The sequence below is a fragment of the Heterodontus francisci genome, chromosome 18 (assembly GCF_036365525.1).
Source record: "Heterodontus francisci isolate sHetFra1 chromosome 18, sHetFra1.hap1, whole genome shotgun sequence".
Classification (NCBI taxonomy): domain Eukaryota; kingdom Metazoa; phylum Chordata; class Chondrichthyes; order Heterodontiformes; family Heterodontidae; genus Heterodontus; species Heterodontus francisci.
Window position 1 is genome coordinate 40,855,973 of NC_090388.1, and position 16,058 is coordinate 40,872,030.

Sequence of the window (16,058 nt, forward strand, 5' to 3'; positions counted from 1 at the left end):
GTATTTTAAACTTAAATAAGGGCAATTATAAGGGCATGAAAGCAGAGCTAGCTAAAGTGAACTGGCAAATTCAGTTAAGAGATAGGTCAATAGAGATGCAGTGGCAGACATTTAAGGTGATTTTTCAGAATACACAGAATAAATACATTTCAACAACAAAGAAAAATTCCAAGGGTGGGACCCGCTATCTGTGATTAACTAAAACAGTTAAAGATAGTCTCAAATTTAAAGCATATAATTGTGCAAAGATGGGAGGCAGATCAGAAGATTGGACAGAATATACAAAACAACAAAGAATGACTAAAAGATTGATAAGGAAGGTAAAATTAGAGTACGAGAGAAAGCTAGCTAGAAATATAAAGACAGATAATAAGAGTTTTGATAGATATTTTAAAAAGAAGAGTTAACAAAGTGAGCGTTGGTGCTATAAAAAGTGAGTCTGGGGAATTAATAATGGAAAATAAGGAAATGGCAGATGAACTGAACAGATATTTTGCATTGGGCTTCACTATTGAGGATACAAGTAACATCCCAGTATTAGCTGTAAGTCAGGAAATGGAAGGGAGGGAGGAACTCAAGAAATTCACAATCACCAGGAAAGTGGTACTCAACAAATTGTTGGAGCTGCGGGCTGACAAGTCCCCGGGTCCTGATGGACTTCATCCTCAGGTGTTAAAAGAAGTGGCTGGTGAGATAGTTGATGCGTTAGTTTTACTTTTCCAAAATTCCCTAGATTCGGGGAAGGTTCCGTTAGATTGGAAAATAGCGAATGTGACTCCTTTATTCAAAAAGGGAGGGAGACAGAAAGCAGGAAACTACAGGCCAGTTAGCTTAATATCTGTCTTAGAGAAAATGTTAGAAGCTATTATTAAAGACGTTATAGCAGGGCATTTAGAAAAATTGAAGGTAATCGGGCAGAGTCAACATGGTTTTGTGAAAGGGAAATCATGTTTAACCAATTTATTGGAATTCTTTGAGGGAGTTACATGGATAAAGGGGAACCAGTGGATGTATTGTACTTAGATTTCCATAAGGCAATTGATAAGGTGCCACACCAAAGGTTATTGCAGAAAATAAAAGCTCATGATGTAGGGGGTAACATATTGGCATGGATAGAAGATTGGCTAGCTAACAGGAAACAGAGAGTCAGCATAAATGGGTCATTTTCCAGTTGGCAAAATGTAACGAGTGGTGTGACACAGGGATCTGTGCTGGGGCCTCAACTTTTTACAATTTATATAAATGACTTAGATGAGGGGCCGAGTGTATGATTGCTAAATTTGCTGATGACACAAAGATAGGTAGGAAAATAAGTTGTGAAGAGGACAGAAGGGGGCTACAAAGGGATATAGATAGGTTAAGTAGTGGGCCAAGACCTGGCAAATGGACTATGACTTGGGAAAGTGTGAAATTGTCCACTTGGGCAGGAAGAATAAAAAAGAAGCATATTATCTAAATGGTGAGAGATTGCAGAGCTCTGAGATGCTGAGGGATCTGGGTGTCCTAGTGCATGAATCGCAAAAGGTTAGTATGCAGATACAGCATGTAATTAGGAAAGCTAATGGAATGTTATCGTTCATCATGAGGGAAATTGAATATAAAAGTAGGGAGGTTATGCTTCAGCTATACAGGGCATTGATGAGACCACATCTGAGGTACTGTGTACAGAACTGGTCTGCTTATTTAAGGAAGCATGTAAGTGCATTGGAGGCAGCACAGAGAAGGTTTACTAGACTAATACTTGGAATGGGCGGGCTGTCTTAGGAGAAAAGATTGGACAGGCTAGGCTTGTTTCTGCTGGAATTTAGAAGAGTAAGAGGCAACTTGATTGAAACATATAAGATCCTGATGGGTCTTGACAGGGTGGATGTGGAAAGGATGTTTTCCCCTTGTGGGAGAATCTAGAACCAGGGGTCACTGTTTAAAAGTAAGGGGTCGCCCATTAAAGACAGAGATGAGGAGAAATGTTTTCTCTGAGGGTTGTGAGTCTTTGGAATTCTCTTCCTCAAAAGGTGGTGGAAGCAGAGTCTTTGAATATTTTTAAGGCAGAGGTAGACAGATTCTTGATAAGCAAGGAGGTGAAAGGGCATCGGGGGTAGAGGCCTGCTACCCGACCTGAATCTGAACCCAACGGGACCCGACGACATGTGTTGGGTTCGGGTCGGATCTATCTTCTGGATCCAGCTTTCGGGCTCAGGTCAGGACAGGCCGAGTCCAGGTTGAGTCAGGTCGGGTTGAGCTGGACACACATGGTAAGTGCTCTGCTGGTATGTATTAAAAATAAAAAACTTAGCTGAGCTGGGAGTCCGGGATGAAACGGAGTCTGTGCAGTGAGCGAGTGACATCATTATGATGTCATCATGCATGTGCTGCAGCTTCTTGCAGGTTCGGTGTCAGGAAGGTTAAGTAAAGGGATGGTTGGGTCGGGCTTGGGTCGAGTCGGTGTGGGTTCAGGTCGGGCCCGGGTCCGCTGTGGTTCGGTCGGGTTCCTTTTTCCGGACCTGAGCAGTCCTCTAATCGTGGGTAGGTGGAAGTGTGGAGTAATCACTTCAGCCATGTACCTATTGAATGGCGGAGTAGGCTTGAAGGGATTACAAATAATGAGTGCCCTTCAGTTCCTCCAGTAAAGAAATGCTCTTAAATTCACGTATGCCTATATTTCAGTCTCACAGTCGATTCCTATTGAGCTCTGACAAGATAATTATTAACAAAAAGCTTTTCTGTAAAAAGTTGAGCAGTTGTTACTGCATGTATTATTCAGTTACAAAATGTTGAGTCACTATCTGTAAGATTGTGTGTGTCCAGCCAGACCAGGCTAAACAATTTATATTCAAGCCAAATCCATTACCTGTTAACAAAGGTGCACTTTTAACGTAATGTAATTATATGATACAGACAACTTTCAAATGACATTGGCTACTCAGGTTATCCACCCTCAAACTGGATAGCAAATGAGGCACATTGCAGTTACTGATCTTTTGACATACTTGTAAAACTTGTGCTTTAATCCAATTCGCAGCAAAAAAAAATCATTTAATGACTGTTCCGAACATGGTTATTGAAACATAATAAATTTTTACTATGTCTTCCCCGACAGTTTTTAAAACTGCAAATGTAGCATGGATTTTGTTAAGGAATCATAGACAATTCATCATAGATTAAAATTGATTATAGCTATCTGGTACATTGTATTTACTAACTATTTTCTACGGGTCAGCAGCATCCTGTTTTTTGCCAATATCACGCTGCCCCATTACATCTACTGTTGTATTCATGAGGAACTTACAGTGCTGACTTCTGGAGATTCCTTGCCTGTTTTCCCCTCAATACTGCTCTGGAACAATGCGATTCCAGATTGATAGTGGCAGAATTGCAGCATTTATACAGAAGCAACTTTCGACATGTCACTGAGCTTGTGTCCCAGGTGAAAGTAATGCATGCCAGAGCATACAAATCGAGACATTGCCTAAGTAGTTTTTGCCATTTTAAAATGAGTTTACATAGCACAAGCCTTTAAACTTGTGTAATAAAATAAACTAGCTGCTAGGTTATTTTAAAACACAAAGTTAATGGCTTGAAGCAGGGGTGCCCGACCTTTTCGAGTGGGGGCCACATTAGAACTTCCCCCCCCATGTCGTTTCCTTCTCTCCCCCCCCCCACCCCCCCCCGTGTTGTTTCCTTCCTCCCCCCCCCCCTGTAAAGTTTCCTCCCCCCCTCCCACCGCCGTTCTCCCCCCTCCCACCGCCGTTCTCCCCCCTCCCACCGCCGTTCTCCCCCCTCCCACCGCCGTTCTCCCCCCTCCCACCGCCGTTCTCCCCCTCCCACCGCCGTTCTCCCCCTCCCACCGCCGTTCTCCCCCTCCCACCGCCGTTCTCCCCCTCCCACCGCCGTGTCGTTCTCCCCCTCCCACCGCCGTGTCGTTCTCCCCCTCCCACCGCCGTGTCGTTCTCCCCCTCCCACCGCCGTGTCGTTCTCCCCCTCCCACCGCCGTGTCGTCTCCCTCACTCTCTCTCTCTGCCCACCTCTCCCCCACAACCCCCCTACCCTCTCTTTCTCTCTCGCTCTCTGCCACTCTCTCTTTGTCCACCTTTCTCTTTGCCTCTCTCTGTCTGTCTCTCTCTCCCTGCTTCTCCCCCTCTCTCTCTCTCTGTGACAGTTACAGATAGCAGGAACTCTCAGGAGAGCAGCTTAGTGGTTGGTAAGGTTTTTAATAAATTCACAGCCGACAGGTGCTTCGAGCAGAGCCAGCGCTTCCGAAACTCGGACAAGTTCAGGGTTTTTGGCGGGCTTTTAAAAAAAAAAAATCGGAACCTGCCGGAAAGCCCCAAACTTATCCGAGGTTCGGAAGTCCGGCTTCTGCTCTAAGCACCTGACAGCTGTGAAACTGACGGCTGTAAATTTTTAAAAGTCGGACTGATCTTGACGAAGAAGCCAATGGGAAGTTTCTCATCCCTGAAATTACCAGTCACGGAGCTCAGTTTTTACCGTGGATGCTGGTGTCCGTTGCCAACCTTGGTGGAAACCCTGTACCATGTTTGAGTCTCCATACCAACCAACTAAGAAATCCACACAGATACAATTTCTGTTTGCTCAAGATGTGTGTGGGCACATACTCTGAGAAGACATGCTCCTTAATGTAAATTTAGGCAGATTAGGCATAGGTTGGCAAGAGACAAGACACAGCAACCCAAGTGTGTACAGGGAGATGACTAGAGTTTAACCAGCTCGAGCCATTACAGAGACATGGTTACAAGGTGACCAAGGTTGGGAAATAAATATTCCAGGGTACACAATATTTCAAAAAGACAGGTAGAATGGAAAAGGAGGAGGGTACCCCTGATAATAAAGGATGATGTAAGGACAGTAATAAGAAAGGATCTTGGCTCAGAAAATCAGGAAGTCAGAAAATGCTAGTGGGAGTATTTTATGGGTCCCCTAACAATAGTTATACCGTTGGACAGAGCATTAAACAAGAAATTATTGGAGTTTGTCACAAAGGCAATGTAATAATCGAGAGAGACTTCAAATAGACTGGACCAATCAAATTGCCAAAGGTGGTCTGGAAGATGAGTTTGTAGGATGCTTTCATGGCAGTTTCCTGGAGCAATAGGTTATGGAACCAACAAGGATAAAACTATTTTAGATCTCTTATTGGGCAATGAGGCAAGTTTAATTAGTAATCTGATAGTAAATGATTCACTGGCAAATAGTGATCATAATACAGTTGAATTCCACTTAAGTTTAAAAACTACAAACTTAAAGCCAATTACTTAGTTATGAGGGGAGAGCTGGCTAAGGTTGGTTGGGTAAATAGTCTAAAAGGTATGGTGGTAAATAAACAGTGGTAAACATTTAGAGAAAAATGTTTAAATGTTCAACAAAAATGCATTCCATTGAAAACCAAAAATATCAGTGAGAAAGATCCATCTGTGGCTTACTAAAGAGGTTAAGGATAGTATTGGATTAAAAGAAGAGAATTATAATATTGCAAATAATAGTAGTAAGTCTGAGGATTGGGAGTGTTTTAGAAATCAGCAAAGGGGCACCAAAAAAGTTGATAAAAAGGGAAAAAATAGTTTGAGAGTAAACTAGCCAGGAATATAAAAACAGAATGCAAGAGCTTATACAAGTGTATAAAAAAGCAAGAGAGTAGCTAAAGTAAATGTTGGTCCCTTAGAAGCAGAGATGGGAGGAAATAGCAGACATTGAACAAGTATTTTGTGTCTGTCTTCACAGTAGAAGACACTAGGTACATACCAGGACTAGAGGGTATCCTAAGGGCTAATAAGAGTGAGATAATTAACGCAGTTAATATCAGCAGAAAAAAAGTACTGGAGAAACTCAAGGATCTAAAATCCTGCAAATCCCCAGGACCTGATGGCCTACATCCTTGTGTTCTAAAAATGATGGCTGCAGAGATGGTGGATGCACTGGCAATTTCCAAAATCACCGAGATTCTAGAAAGGTCCCAGCAAATTGGAAATTAGCAAACGTAACACTGCTATTCAAGAAAGGAGGCAGAGAGAAGATAGGGTAGTACAGGCCAGTTACCTTAACACAGTCATCAGGAAAGTGCTGGAATCTATTATTAGGGGGCTCTTAACTTAGAAAAGCATAGTATGATTTGAACAAGTCAACATGGTGTTACTAAAAGGAAATCCTGTTTGACAAATTTATAAACTTTTTGAGGATATAACTAGTAGGGTAGATAAAGGGGAACCAGCAGATGTAGGATACTTGGATTCCCAAAAGACATTGGGTAAGGTGCCACGCAAAAAATTAATACGCAAGATAAGGGCTCATGGAGTTGGGGGTGATGTATTATCATGGATAGAGGATTGGTTAATGGACAGGAAGCAGAGAGTAGGGACAAATGGGACATTTTCAAGTTGGCTGGCTGTGACTAGTGGAGTGCTGCAAGGATCAGTGCTTTGGCCTCAGTTATTTACAATCGTATATTAATGACTTGGATGAGAGAGTAATGTACCTAAGTTTGCTGATAATATAAAGGTACGTGGAAATGCAAGCTGTGAGGAGTGTAATGAGTTCTTTTTATGTTGTCTGATGCAACATAAATGAGATGTGTGGAGTCCAGTTTGGTTGAAGATCTCAAACAGGTTTATTACAGCTAAACTGTTATACAGTACAGAGCTAACTATTTACAGAACTTGCCTCTGAGGGGCACTGGAGTCCCCTGCGGTGGCTCACTTAGGTCTGGAGCTATATTCTAGACGTAGCAGGAATGAATGATTCAACCCCAAATAATGTGTTAAAACAATAATTTTATTGAGTAATTCTTAAATAATATTAAACAATTAATAAAAAAGGAAAGCAAGATAATTTTATTAAAAAGGGAAGGAAAAGAGTATAGAAAGGCAAAAATAAACTTATAGCACACTGCTATAACCCCAAATTAATCTGTTCACGACAGCCCCCTAAAATGTTAATGTTCCCCTTGGTGCATATGCCACCAAGTTTCCAAAAAACTTATAACACACTGCTGTAACACCAAATTAGTCTGTTCATGACAGCTCCCTAAAATGGTACCGTTTCTCATTGGTACATACATCACCAAGTCTCCGGAAAACCTTACCCAGGGGTGGCCTCTATCAGACTTTCTCAAAACAAGAGTCTGACAACCATAAGTCCTTATCCATTTCTTCTCACAGGCACTATGAGGCTGCCAGGCTGTTTACACATCCATTGATGGTGTCTCTAATCTGCATCAATTAGGTTATACTGTCCATCAATTAAACTCCATCTTCTAACTTTACACCATAGCGGACCACCCCATGTGCAAGGTTATCCAATGTCCTGGCTTGTAGTTCAAAGGTCACTGAATACGATAAGAACTGACTTCTGTTTGAACAATGGGAAACAACTGTCATTGTCAAGAAAACAGTAGCTTAGACAGAACAACAGCTGTGTGTGGCCTACCCTGACCAGCATGAAAACAAAAAGATAAAGTTATTGGGGAAAAACAAGCTCATACTATTGATTGCCATTGATTATATAATTGGTTAATTACTTGACTTAATCAGAGTACTACCACACTAATTTTAAAGCAATGTCTACAAAATAACCTTTAAAAATTCACTACAGGTTTTTAAAAAAAATCAAAAGCAAAGTGAAATGCAAAAACATAAAGTACAATAAGATAGCAGAAGTGAAGGCCTACGCCTGTAGGGTCTTACAGTTGCAGAGTGACTCTGGCATGAGTCACATGACTGCGTCCTGGTACTTAGCTCATTAGCATACTAAGTTGTTAAAGGAACATCACTCTTAAAGACAATCATACAACATCCCCCTTCTTTCCAAAGATAAGTCTCGTATGCTAAAAGTAAAAACACATAACATTAGGTAACACAAAATTATTTACACATGGATAGAGATTGTGAGATTTATAAATATAGATGCTTAAAAGAGTCCAAATAACGTTTCGGTGATTTGCCAACTCTTGCTCAGAGAATTTGCATCTCAGCTGTTGCTGTTTTTTCTGAGGTTTCTCCCTTTCAGCGTTCAGTTTCTGTTGCTTTTCTCAAGATGACCACTTTTAAGGCCTTGTCATTCTTGGAAAGTTCTGGCACCTCATCCCGAAGAAGCAACAGACAATGCTTCAACTCATTCCTCCTCTGCATCCTCAGGGCATTGCATGTCCTTCGCCTCGCCTCTCATCCTCTGCATCTGAGCATCTGAAGGTCTTGGGCTCAAGGTCAAGGATTTAGATTAGATTAGATTAGAGATACAGCACTGAAACAGGCCCTTCGGCCCACCGAGTCTGTGCCGAACATCAACCACCCATTTGGGGAAGGAGGACTTGGCCTCATGGCGGTACTTGTCCATTCTGGCTCGTTGTAGAATTATCAAATCATAGAAAGTTTATGGCACAGTAAGAGGCCACTTGGCCCATCATGTTTGTGCCAGCCGATAAACGATCCGCCCATTCTAATCCCACCTACCAGCATTTGGTCCGTAGCCCTGCAGATTACGGCACTTGAGGTGCATATCTAGACTCATTTTGAATGAGTTGAAGGTTTCTGCCTCAACTACCCTTTCAGGCAGTGAGTTCCAGATTCCCACCACCCTCTGGGTGAAAAACATTTCCTCATCTCCCCTCTAATCTTTCTACCAATCACTTTAAATCTATGCCTCCTAGCCATTGACTTTTCTGCTAAGATAAATAGGCCCTTCACCTCCACTCTATGTTGGCCCCTCAAAATTTTGTATATTTCAAACAGATCTTCCCTCAGCCTTCTCTGTTCCAAGGAAAACAACCCCAGCCTATCCAATCTTTCCTCATAGCTGCATTTTTCCAGTCCCAGCAACATCCTCGTAAATCTCCTCAGTAACCTCTCTAGTGCAATTACATCCTTTCTGTAATGAGGTGACCAGAACTGCACAGAGTACTCAAGTTGTGGCCTAACCAATGGTTTGTGGTGCTGCGGTTCTCTAGATAGCAGAAGTGAAAGCATAGCATTGTTGTGCTGTTACTGGGTTTCCAGACTGCGCCCTTGGCAATTCTCTCGTGGATAGCTATGATGATGAGGTCCTTACACGCTGGTATTCCTGCCACTGCTGGTCCGCTCATGTCTATTAGGTAGAATATTTGTGGTTTCCATGCCGGCTTGCCATAGCTGCATTGCATTGTTAGTGCTCCACTGCAAGGGATGGGTGACCCATTATATGCATATAACTTAGCAGTTGTCGGTTGTGACATCGACTTCCAACGATTCCGGTATATATCCTTCAGGATCTGGACTGGTAGGATATTTGCACTAGTGTAAGTGTCGATCTTGACCCTGAGTGTGTGTTTATCAGCTTTCATTGGGCACATGATGTTAATCATTCCAGCTCTTTGACTTCATCAACATGGTGTGTCAGGTTCACAATGTGGCACGCCTGTTCGTCTTGTGGCTGAAAATTACTTCTCTCTGGGTCTTGTCTGAGGTCTGCTTTGCTGTGGACTTTATGTATCGGCTTGTATTTATACAGGTCTCTGGCACTTTCCTTGCTGCTGTTGCCCTGTTTTCTCTTTGTTTGTGCCCTACCGTGGCTTCTAGTTGCGTCTTTGGAGCCATATTTTGTGCACAGGCAGGCCCAGTGAACTTTTGCACCGCACACCTTGCACAGGTCTTGAAATGCAGGGTAATTTCACCGTGGGTAGGACAGCCTGCACTTAGCACACACACAGCTTGCTTGCTTTCGACCTAGTTTTGGTGCCGATACTGTTGGATGCAACTGGTGCTTGCAGGTGCTGTTGTCCAGCTACAATGGCTTCGTATTTCTTGCCATCTTCCAGCAGTACATCACTGCTGTGACCCTTCTTTTTCCCTAAGACGTCTTTTTGAAATGCTTTCATGGGTGTTGATGCAATCACCAGCTCTGTTAGTCGCTCTGACATCTCAGTTTCTGAGAATTCTCATTCGTTGCCCTTACTATGGTATCTGCTGATGAACTGGTGTATTGATTCCTGTGGCTGTTGCCTGTAGGACATCAATTCCAGGTGGTGAATTTGAAAATTCACTCTTAACTGGAGCTGATTTTCCAGCACTTTCCATATCTTTGTGGGATCTCTCTGGTCCTCTTCAGATATGCCTGAGATATTGATTCTGTGTAATACAAGGAGGACACAGAGGCTGCAAAGAGACAGGTTAATTGAGTGGGCAACAAGGTGGCAGATGGAGTATAATGTGGGGAAGTGTGAGGTTGTTCACTTTTGTCGTAAGAACAGAAAAGGAGAATATTTTTTCAAAGACATGCAATTTGTAAATGTTGTTCAGAGAGACTTGGGTGTACTAATACAAGGAAAGCAGAAAGTTTGCATGTAGGTACAGCAAGCTATAAGGAAAGGAAATGGCATGTTGGCCTTTATTACAAGCAGATTGGAGTACAAGAATAAAGAGGTCTTGCTGCAATTGTACAGGGCTTTGGTGAGACCACACCTGGAATACTGTGGGCAGCTTTGGTCTCCATATTTAAGAAAGGATATACTTGCATTGGAGGCAGTACAGCGAAGGTTCACTATATTAGTTCCTGGGATAAGAGGGTTGTCCGATGATGAAGGGCTGAGTAAATTGGGCCTATATTCTCTGGAATTTAGAAGAATCTCATTGAAACATTCAAGATTATGAAGGGGCTTGACAGGGTAGATGCTGAGACATTGTCTCCCCTGGCTGGGGAATCTAGAACAAGGGGGCACATTTTCAGGATAAGGGGCTGATCATTTAGGACTGGGATGAGGAGAAATTTCTTCACTCAAAGGGTTACGAATCTTTGGAATTCTCCACCCCAGAGGTTTGTGGATGTGCCATCATTAAATATATTTAGAGGCTGAGATAGACAGATTTTTGGTCTCTCAGGGAATCAAGGGATATGGGGAGTGAACGGGAGAGTGGAGTTGAAGCCCAAGGTCAGACATGATCATATTGAATGGTGGAGCAGGTTCAGCAGGCCATTATGGTCTACTCCTGCTCATATTGCTTATATTCAACCTATCAAAATAGAACTTCCTGCTATTTGTCCAGCCAGAACCGCCCTACCTGGCAGTGTATTTGCTTGCTGGCCGACCTATCTGGAGTGGGAATAATATTGACTTCCAATGATAAGTCCAGTTCCATTAATGAGCCAGGCTGGTTGGTCAATCTTCAGCAGGGTTTAAAGTGCTGTGTACCTGTCTGACTCGGGTATCAAATGACCGAGTCTGCCACACAGGGTTGACTAAGTTCTGAACTTCCATCACCAGACATGTCCTTTTGGAGCTTCTTCGACTTCACGAAAATACATTGCTTTCCTTCCCTCCTGTAAGGAAGGTAGGTACCAGATAAACATTAGAACAGCTGCCAAGCGTGGAGTTCAGATAAAAATAGAAAATGCTGGAAATACTCAGCAGGTCAAGGCAACATCTGTAGAGAGAGAAGCAGAGTTAGCGTTTCAGGTCTGTGACCTTACGTCAGAACACATGGACCTGAAATGTTAACTCTGTTTCACTCTCCACAGATGCTGCCAGACCTGCTGAGTATTTCCAGCCCTTTCTGTTTTTATTTCACATTTCCAGCATCCACAGTATTTTGCTTTTATTTAAGTGTGGAGTTGAGCCCTTGCTTGTCAGGCAGTAGGTACCAGAAGTTCCTGCTAAGTGGTATGGGGAGCAGCACAACTCAGCACAAAGTGTGTGACAATATTGTCTCTAATCTTGTGTCCACAGCAAGGATACCTGCTATATTCCATCGACTTGTGATTCTGTCAGTTGGACAGTAGAGTTTTAGCAGCATCTACTTTTCTTTCTGCAATCCATTCATGGTAGTAAGCACTGAGCTGCAGATGAGAGTTCACATTCTAGTGCGATGGAATCCGTGGTTGCAGAGCTTTTTTTTAGACCATAACCAATAGGGAAACCAGAATTGAAGCAGAAACTAGAACAGGAACAGAAGCTGGAAAAACAGCTTGAGGATTCCAGGGAAACTGACACTGGTTAGAACCAGATAAAGAGAAACAGAGGCTTCCCCAGACCAGGCAGAAGTAGAGCACCGGCAAGCAGAAGAAAATGAAGACTGAATCCAGGAGCTGTTTCTGTTACTTAAAGTAGCGGACTAACCAGACCAGGCCATACAGCACACAGGTTGTCACTGAAGGACTCGGATAAAGGGAAGGCTGGTAAATCCATGTGATCAAGACCGTCATGAGCAGAGCTGAGGAGGTTCTGGAGAAGTGCGCCTTGTGGTGAAGACTGCACCCGTGGAGTTTGGAGAGGGAACTGCTGTTGGAAGAAGAACAGCAGCTAAATCCTTGGAGAAAGGAACTGAAAATCTACCTGAGGAACTTCAAGAATTGTGAAGAACTATGTGACTGTAATTGTTGCCATATATGCTGGGTGGACTGCACAGTGAAACTGTGTTGTATCTGATAGTTAAAGTGTAATTTGTAATATATATATTGACCATGATCTGTCTGTGCCTTCGTGTTTGTTTTATGTTGGTTTTGATTTGAGTGTTAAAGTAAAATTTATTAAAGTGAAATCTTGATCATTTATTTGGTTTCCTAAATTGGGGTCAGTCGGTGGAGTTGATCCTATTCGTTTGTTGGTGATCTCCACGGGAATCATAACACTGGCATCCAGGTCATACCTTGTAACAGCGAGTCTCCAAATATCCTCATCTGCTATACGATGTACATATTCTCTTCAGCATTGTATAAGGAGGTACATGGGCAGCTTGTGGCATGCTAGCCATCTTGGTATTCTAGACATCCACTTTCAGTGTCGCAGAGCAAGCTTACGTTTTAGCTTGCTACTAAATACCTGTCCTTACATAAGACGTTTGGCCATCTAGGATACTTAGTGATGGGTTTAATGTTGGTTGGAGCCCTCCCTTCCTGCAATTAATCTCCCCTTTATGCTGCAATTGCATTTCACTGCTTGGTCCTGAATCTTCCGGGGCCATAGGAAGTCCTTTTTTTGAACTCGTTCAGGGGATGTGGGCATCGCTGGCTAGGCCAGCATTTATTGCCCGTCCCTAATTGCCCTTGAGAAGGTGGTGGTGAGCTGCCTTTTTGAACCGTTGCAGTCCTTGGGGTATTAGTACATCAACAGTGCTGTTAGGAAGGGTGTTCCAGGATTTTGATCCAGTGACATTGAAGAAACTGCAACATAGTTCCAAGTCAGGATGGTGTGTGGCTTGGAGGGGAACTTGCAGGTGGTGGTGTTCCCATGCATCTGGTGCCCTTGTCCTTCTAGGTGGTAGAGGTCGCCGGTTTGAAAGGTGCTGTCGAACCAAGGAGTTCTGAACCATGAAGGAGGACTGTTTATAGACATACCCTTTACATGACTAAAGTTTAACCTTCTTTGGGAGTTTGCCATCATTGAAAAACCAAAGTGCCTCTGCCGCTTCTCAGCACAGTGTCTAAGGACTGTTTAAGTTCCAGTTGAAATCAAACAGGACTTGCAGGTACCAATAACAGGGGGAGAATCCTCTTTTATCTTCCAATTAGTGCCTTTTGAGATACCTTCTTGAGTTCCACAAAGTGCCAACAGATGGTGCCAAGAGTGGCAGGAAACATTGCGAGTGAAATTCAATTTTGGCAATGGTGCATACTCGTTAATAGGTTGGCCACCCATCCAATCTTCCTTTTCACTAACTTCAGGTATGGTGGTACGTGGAGATTTTTGTTGGTTTTCAACTTGTTTTCATATATATTTTTCAGTACTAAGAGTACAAATATCGGCTCTGTTTTGTTCCTCTTTTACAGTGTTGGGAAAATGGAATTATCCTTTGTCGGGAATTAGCAGACCAGTATGAGAGCTTCTACGATTACCGCAACCTGAGCAAGATGAGGGTAATATATAGTTTAGTAATTACCTCTCGAAAGTACGAAACACATAGCAAGCAGACCGTAAGACAAATTTGATAACAATGGATTTATAATACTGCATCTGATATACGTTTTAAGCAGTTTTATTTGTGCATTCATTGTTCAGATGATGGAGGCTGCTTTCTATGATAAAATAATGGATCAACAGCGTTTGGAGCCTGAGTTTTTCAGGGTTGGATTTTATGGGAAGAAATTTCCATTCTTCCTAAGAGTAAGTACATGATATAAAATGCATGTGATTTATAAATAGATTGTTCATTTGCCAAATATACAATGTAAATGTGTAAGGGTAGTAATTAAAGTTTAGCGAATGGTTCATTTGTTAAAGTTTTTGTTAGCAAATGATGAGTTTTGACAGTATAATAATTGCACAGAGAGAAAAGCATTTGTCTGAGTAAGAAGTATTGCATTAATGTGATGTGTGGGCTGATCAGTGCTGAGTTTGGTATGTAGCAGAATCAGGAGGGGAAAAGGAGACTCAGAGGTAGATTCTCAAACACTAAGTCCCGGCTTTTTAATTACTGAGTGCAAGATAGAAATTTTTAGACCAATTTGACATGAGACATAATTTTCCCCATATGGTCTTGAAATGCAATTTTGTGTTCAAAGTAATCGCAGTTTACACAAATTTGTAAAGCTGTTCTTCTTCCTATGCAAAGTATATTATATGCACATTAAATATTGAAATGAGTATGATTCACATTTCTGTTTTTTTACATATGGGGGGGGTTGATTTTGAGTGCCCTTGCCTGCCATTGATGGGGCAGTAATGGTCTCAAAATGGGATTGGTGGCCTTACTGCCCGGGTAACACCAGCAATGCAGCCGGTGCTATTTTAAAAGTGGCATATCAGAGTTTTCAAAATGTCCCTATTTCAGGTGATGGGTCCCTTTTAATATGGAGATCAGGGTCCTATGATATAAATAGGACCCCAATTGCCACTTCAGTTAGGAACTGATCAGAGCTTCTGCAGTGCAGGGTGACTGAAGAGAACAGGCTCTATAAAGGTAAGTGTTCAATTATTTCAGTGGGCTGCAGAGGAGCAGGAGTGCTACAAAAATAATCTGGGCAGCTGCCACCCTGAGGCCCCCTATCTCTGTGATCACACCCAGTATTTCCTTTTAAAATTTAGTTGTGCGCATCCAGTTTTTTTCCTGTGCGCGGTCCCTTTAAATTTTTTTGCATGGCCATAGACGCATGTTAGCTTGCATGGAACAAGACCTCATAGAGTCATAGAGTGATACAGCACAGAACAGGCCCTTCAGCCCACCGTGTCCATGCCGGTCATCAAGCCTATCTATTCTAATCCCATTTTCCAGCGCTTGGCCCGTAACCTTGTATGCTATGACGTTTCAAGTGCTCATCTAAATACTTCTTAAATGCTGTGAGGGTTCCTGCCTCTACCACCCCTTCAGGCAGTGTGTTCCAGATTCCAACCACCATTTGGGTGAAAAAAGTTTCCTCAAATCCCCTCTAAACCTCCAGCCCCTTACCTTAAATCTATGCCCCCTGGTTATTAACACCCCTGCTAAGGGAAAAGGTTTCTTCCTATTTATGCCCCTCATAATTTTGTATACCTCAGTCAGGTTCCCACTCAGCCTTCTCTGCTCTAAGGAAAACAACCCTAGCCTATCCAGTCTCTCTTCATCACTGAAATGCTCCAGCCCAGACAACATCCTGGTGAATCTCCTCTGCACCCTCCCAGTGCAATCACATCCTTCCTATAGTGTGGCAACCAGAACTGTACACAGTACTCCAGCTGTGGCTTAACTAGCATTTTATACAGCTCCATCATAACCTCCCTGCTCTTATATGCTGTGCCTCATCTAATAAAGGCAAGTATCCCATATGCCTTCCTAACCACCTTATCTACCTGTGCTGCTGCCTTCAGTGATCTATGGACCAGTACACCAAGGTCCCTCTGACCCTCTGTACTTCCTAGGGTCCTACCATCTATTGTATATTCCTTGCCTTGTTAGTCCTCCCAAAATGCATTATGTCACACTTCTCGGTATTAAATTCCATTTGCCACTGTTCTGCCTATCTTACCAGCCCATCTATATCATCCTGTAATCTAAGGCTTTCCTCCTCACTGTTTACGACACCACCAATTTTCGTGTCATCTGCGAACTTACTGATCATATCTCCTATATTCATGTCTAAATTATTAATGTACACTACCAAACAGCAAG

At 42.7% G+C, this 16,058-nt stretch overlaps 1 protein-coding gene across 4 annotated transcripts in view; it reads left to right on the plus strand.

Moving 5' to 3' along the window:
* LOC137379568 (dedicator of cytokinesis protein 4-like) overlaps positions 1-16,058 on the plus strand; it is a 545,491-nt gene that overhangs the window by 379,920 nt on the left and 149,513 nt on the right. For all 4 annotated transcript variants that reach the window (XM_068050580.1, XM_068050582.1, XM_068050581.1 and 1 more), the window contains exons 37-38: positions 13,744-13,830; positions 13,973-14,077. In XM_068050580.1, the coding sequence (XP_067906681.1) occupies positions 13,744-13,830; positions 13,973-14,077 (192 nt within the window). The remainder of the gene's footprint in view (positions 1-13,743; positions 13,831-13,972; positions 14,078-16,058) is intronic.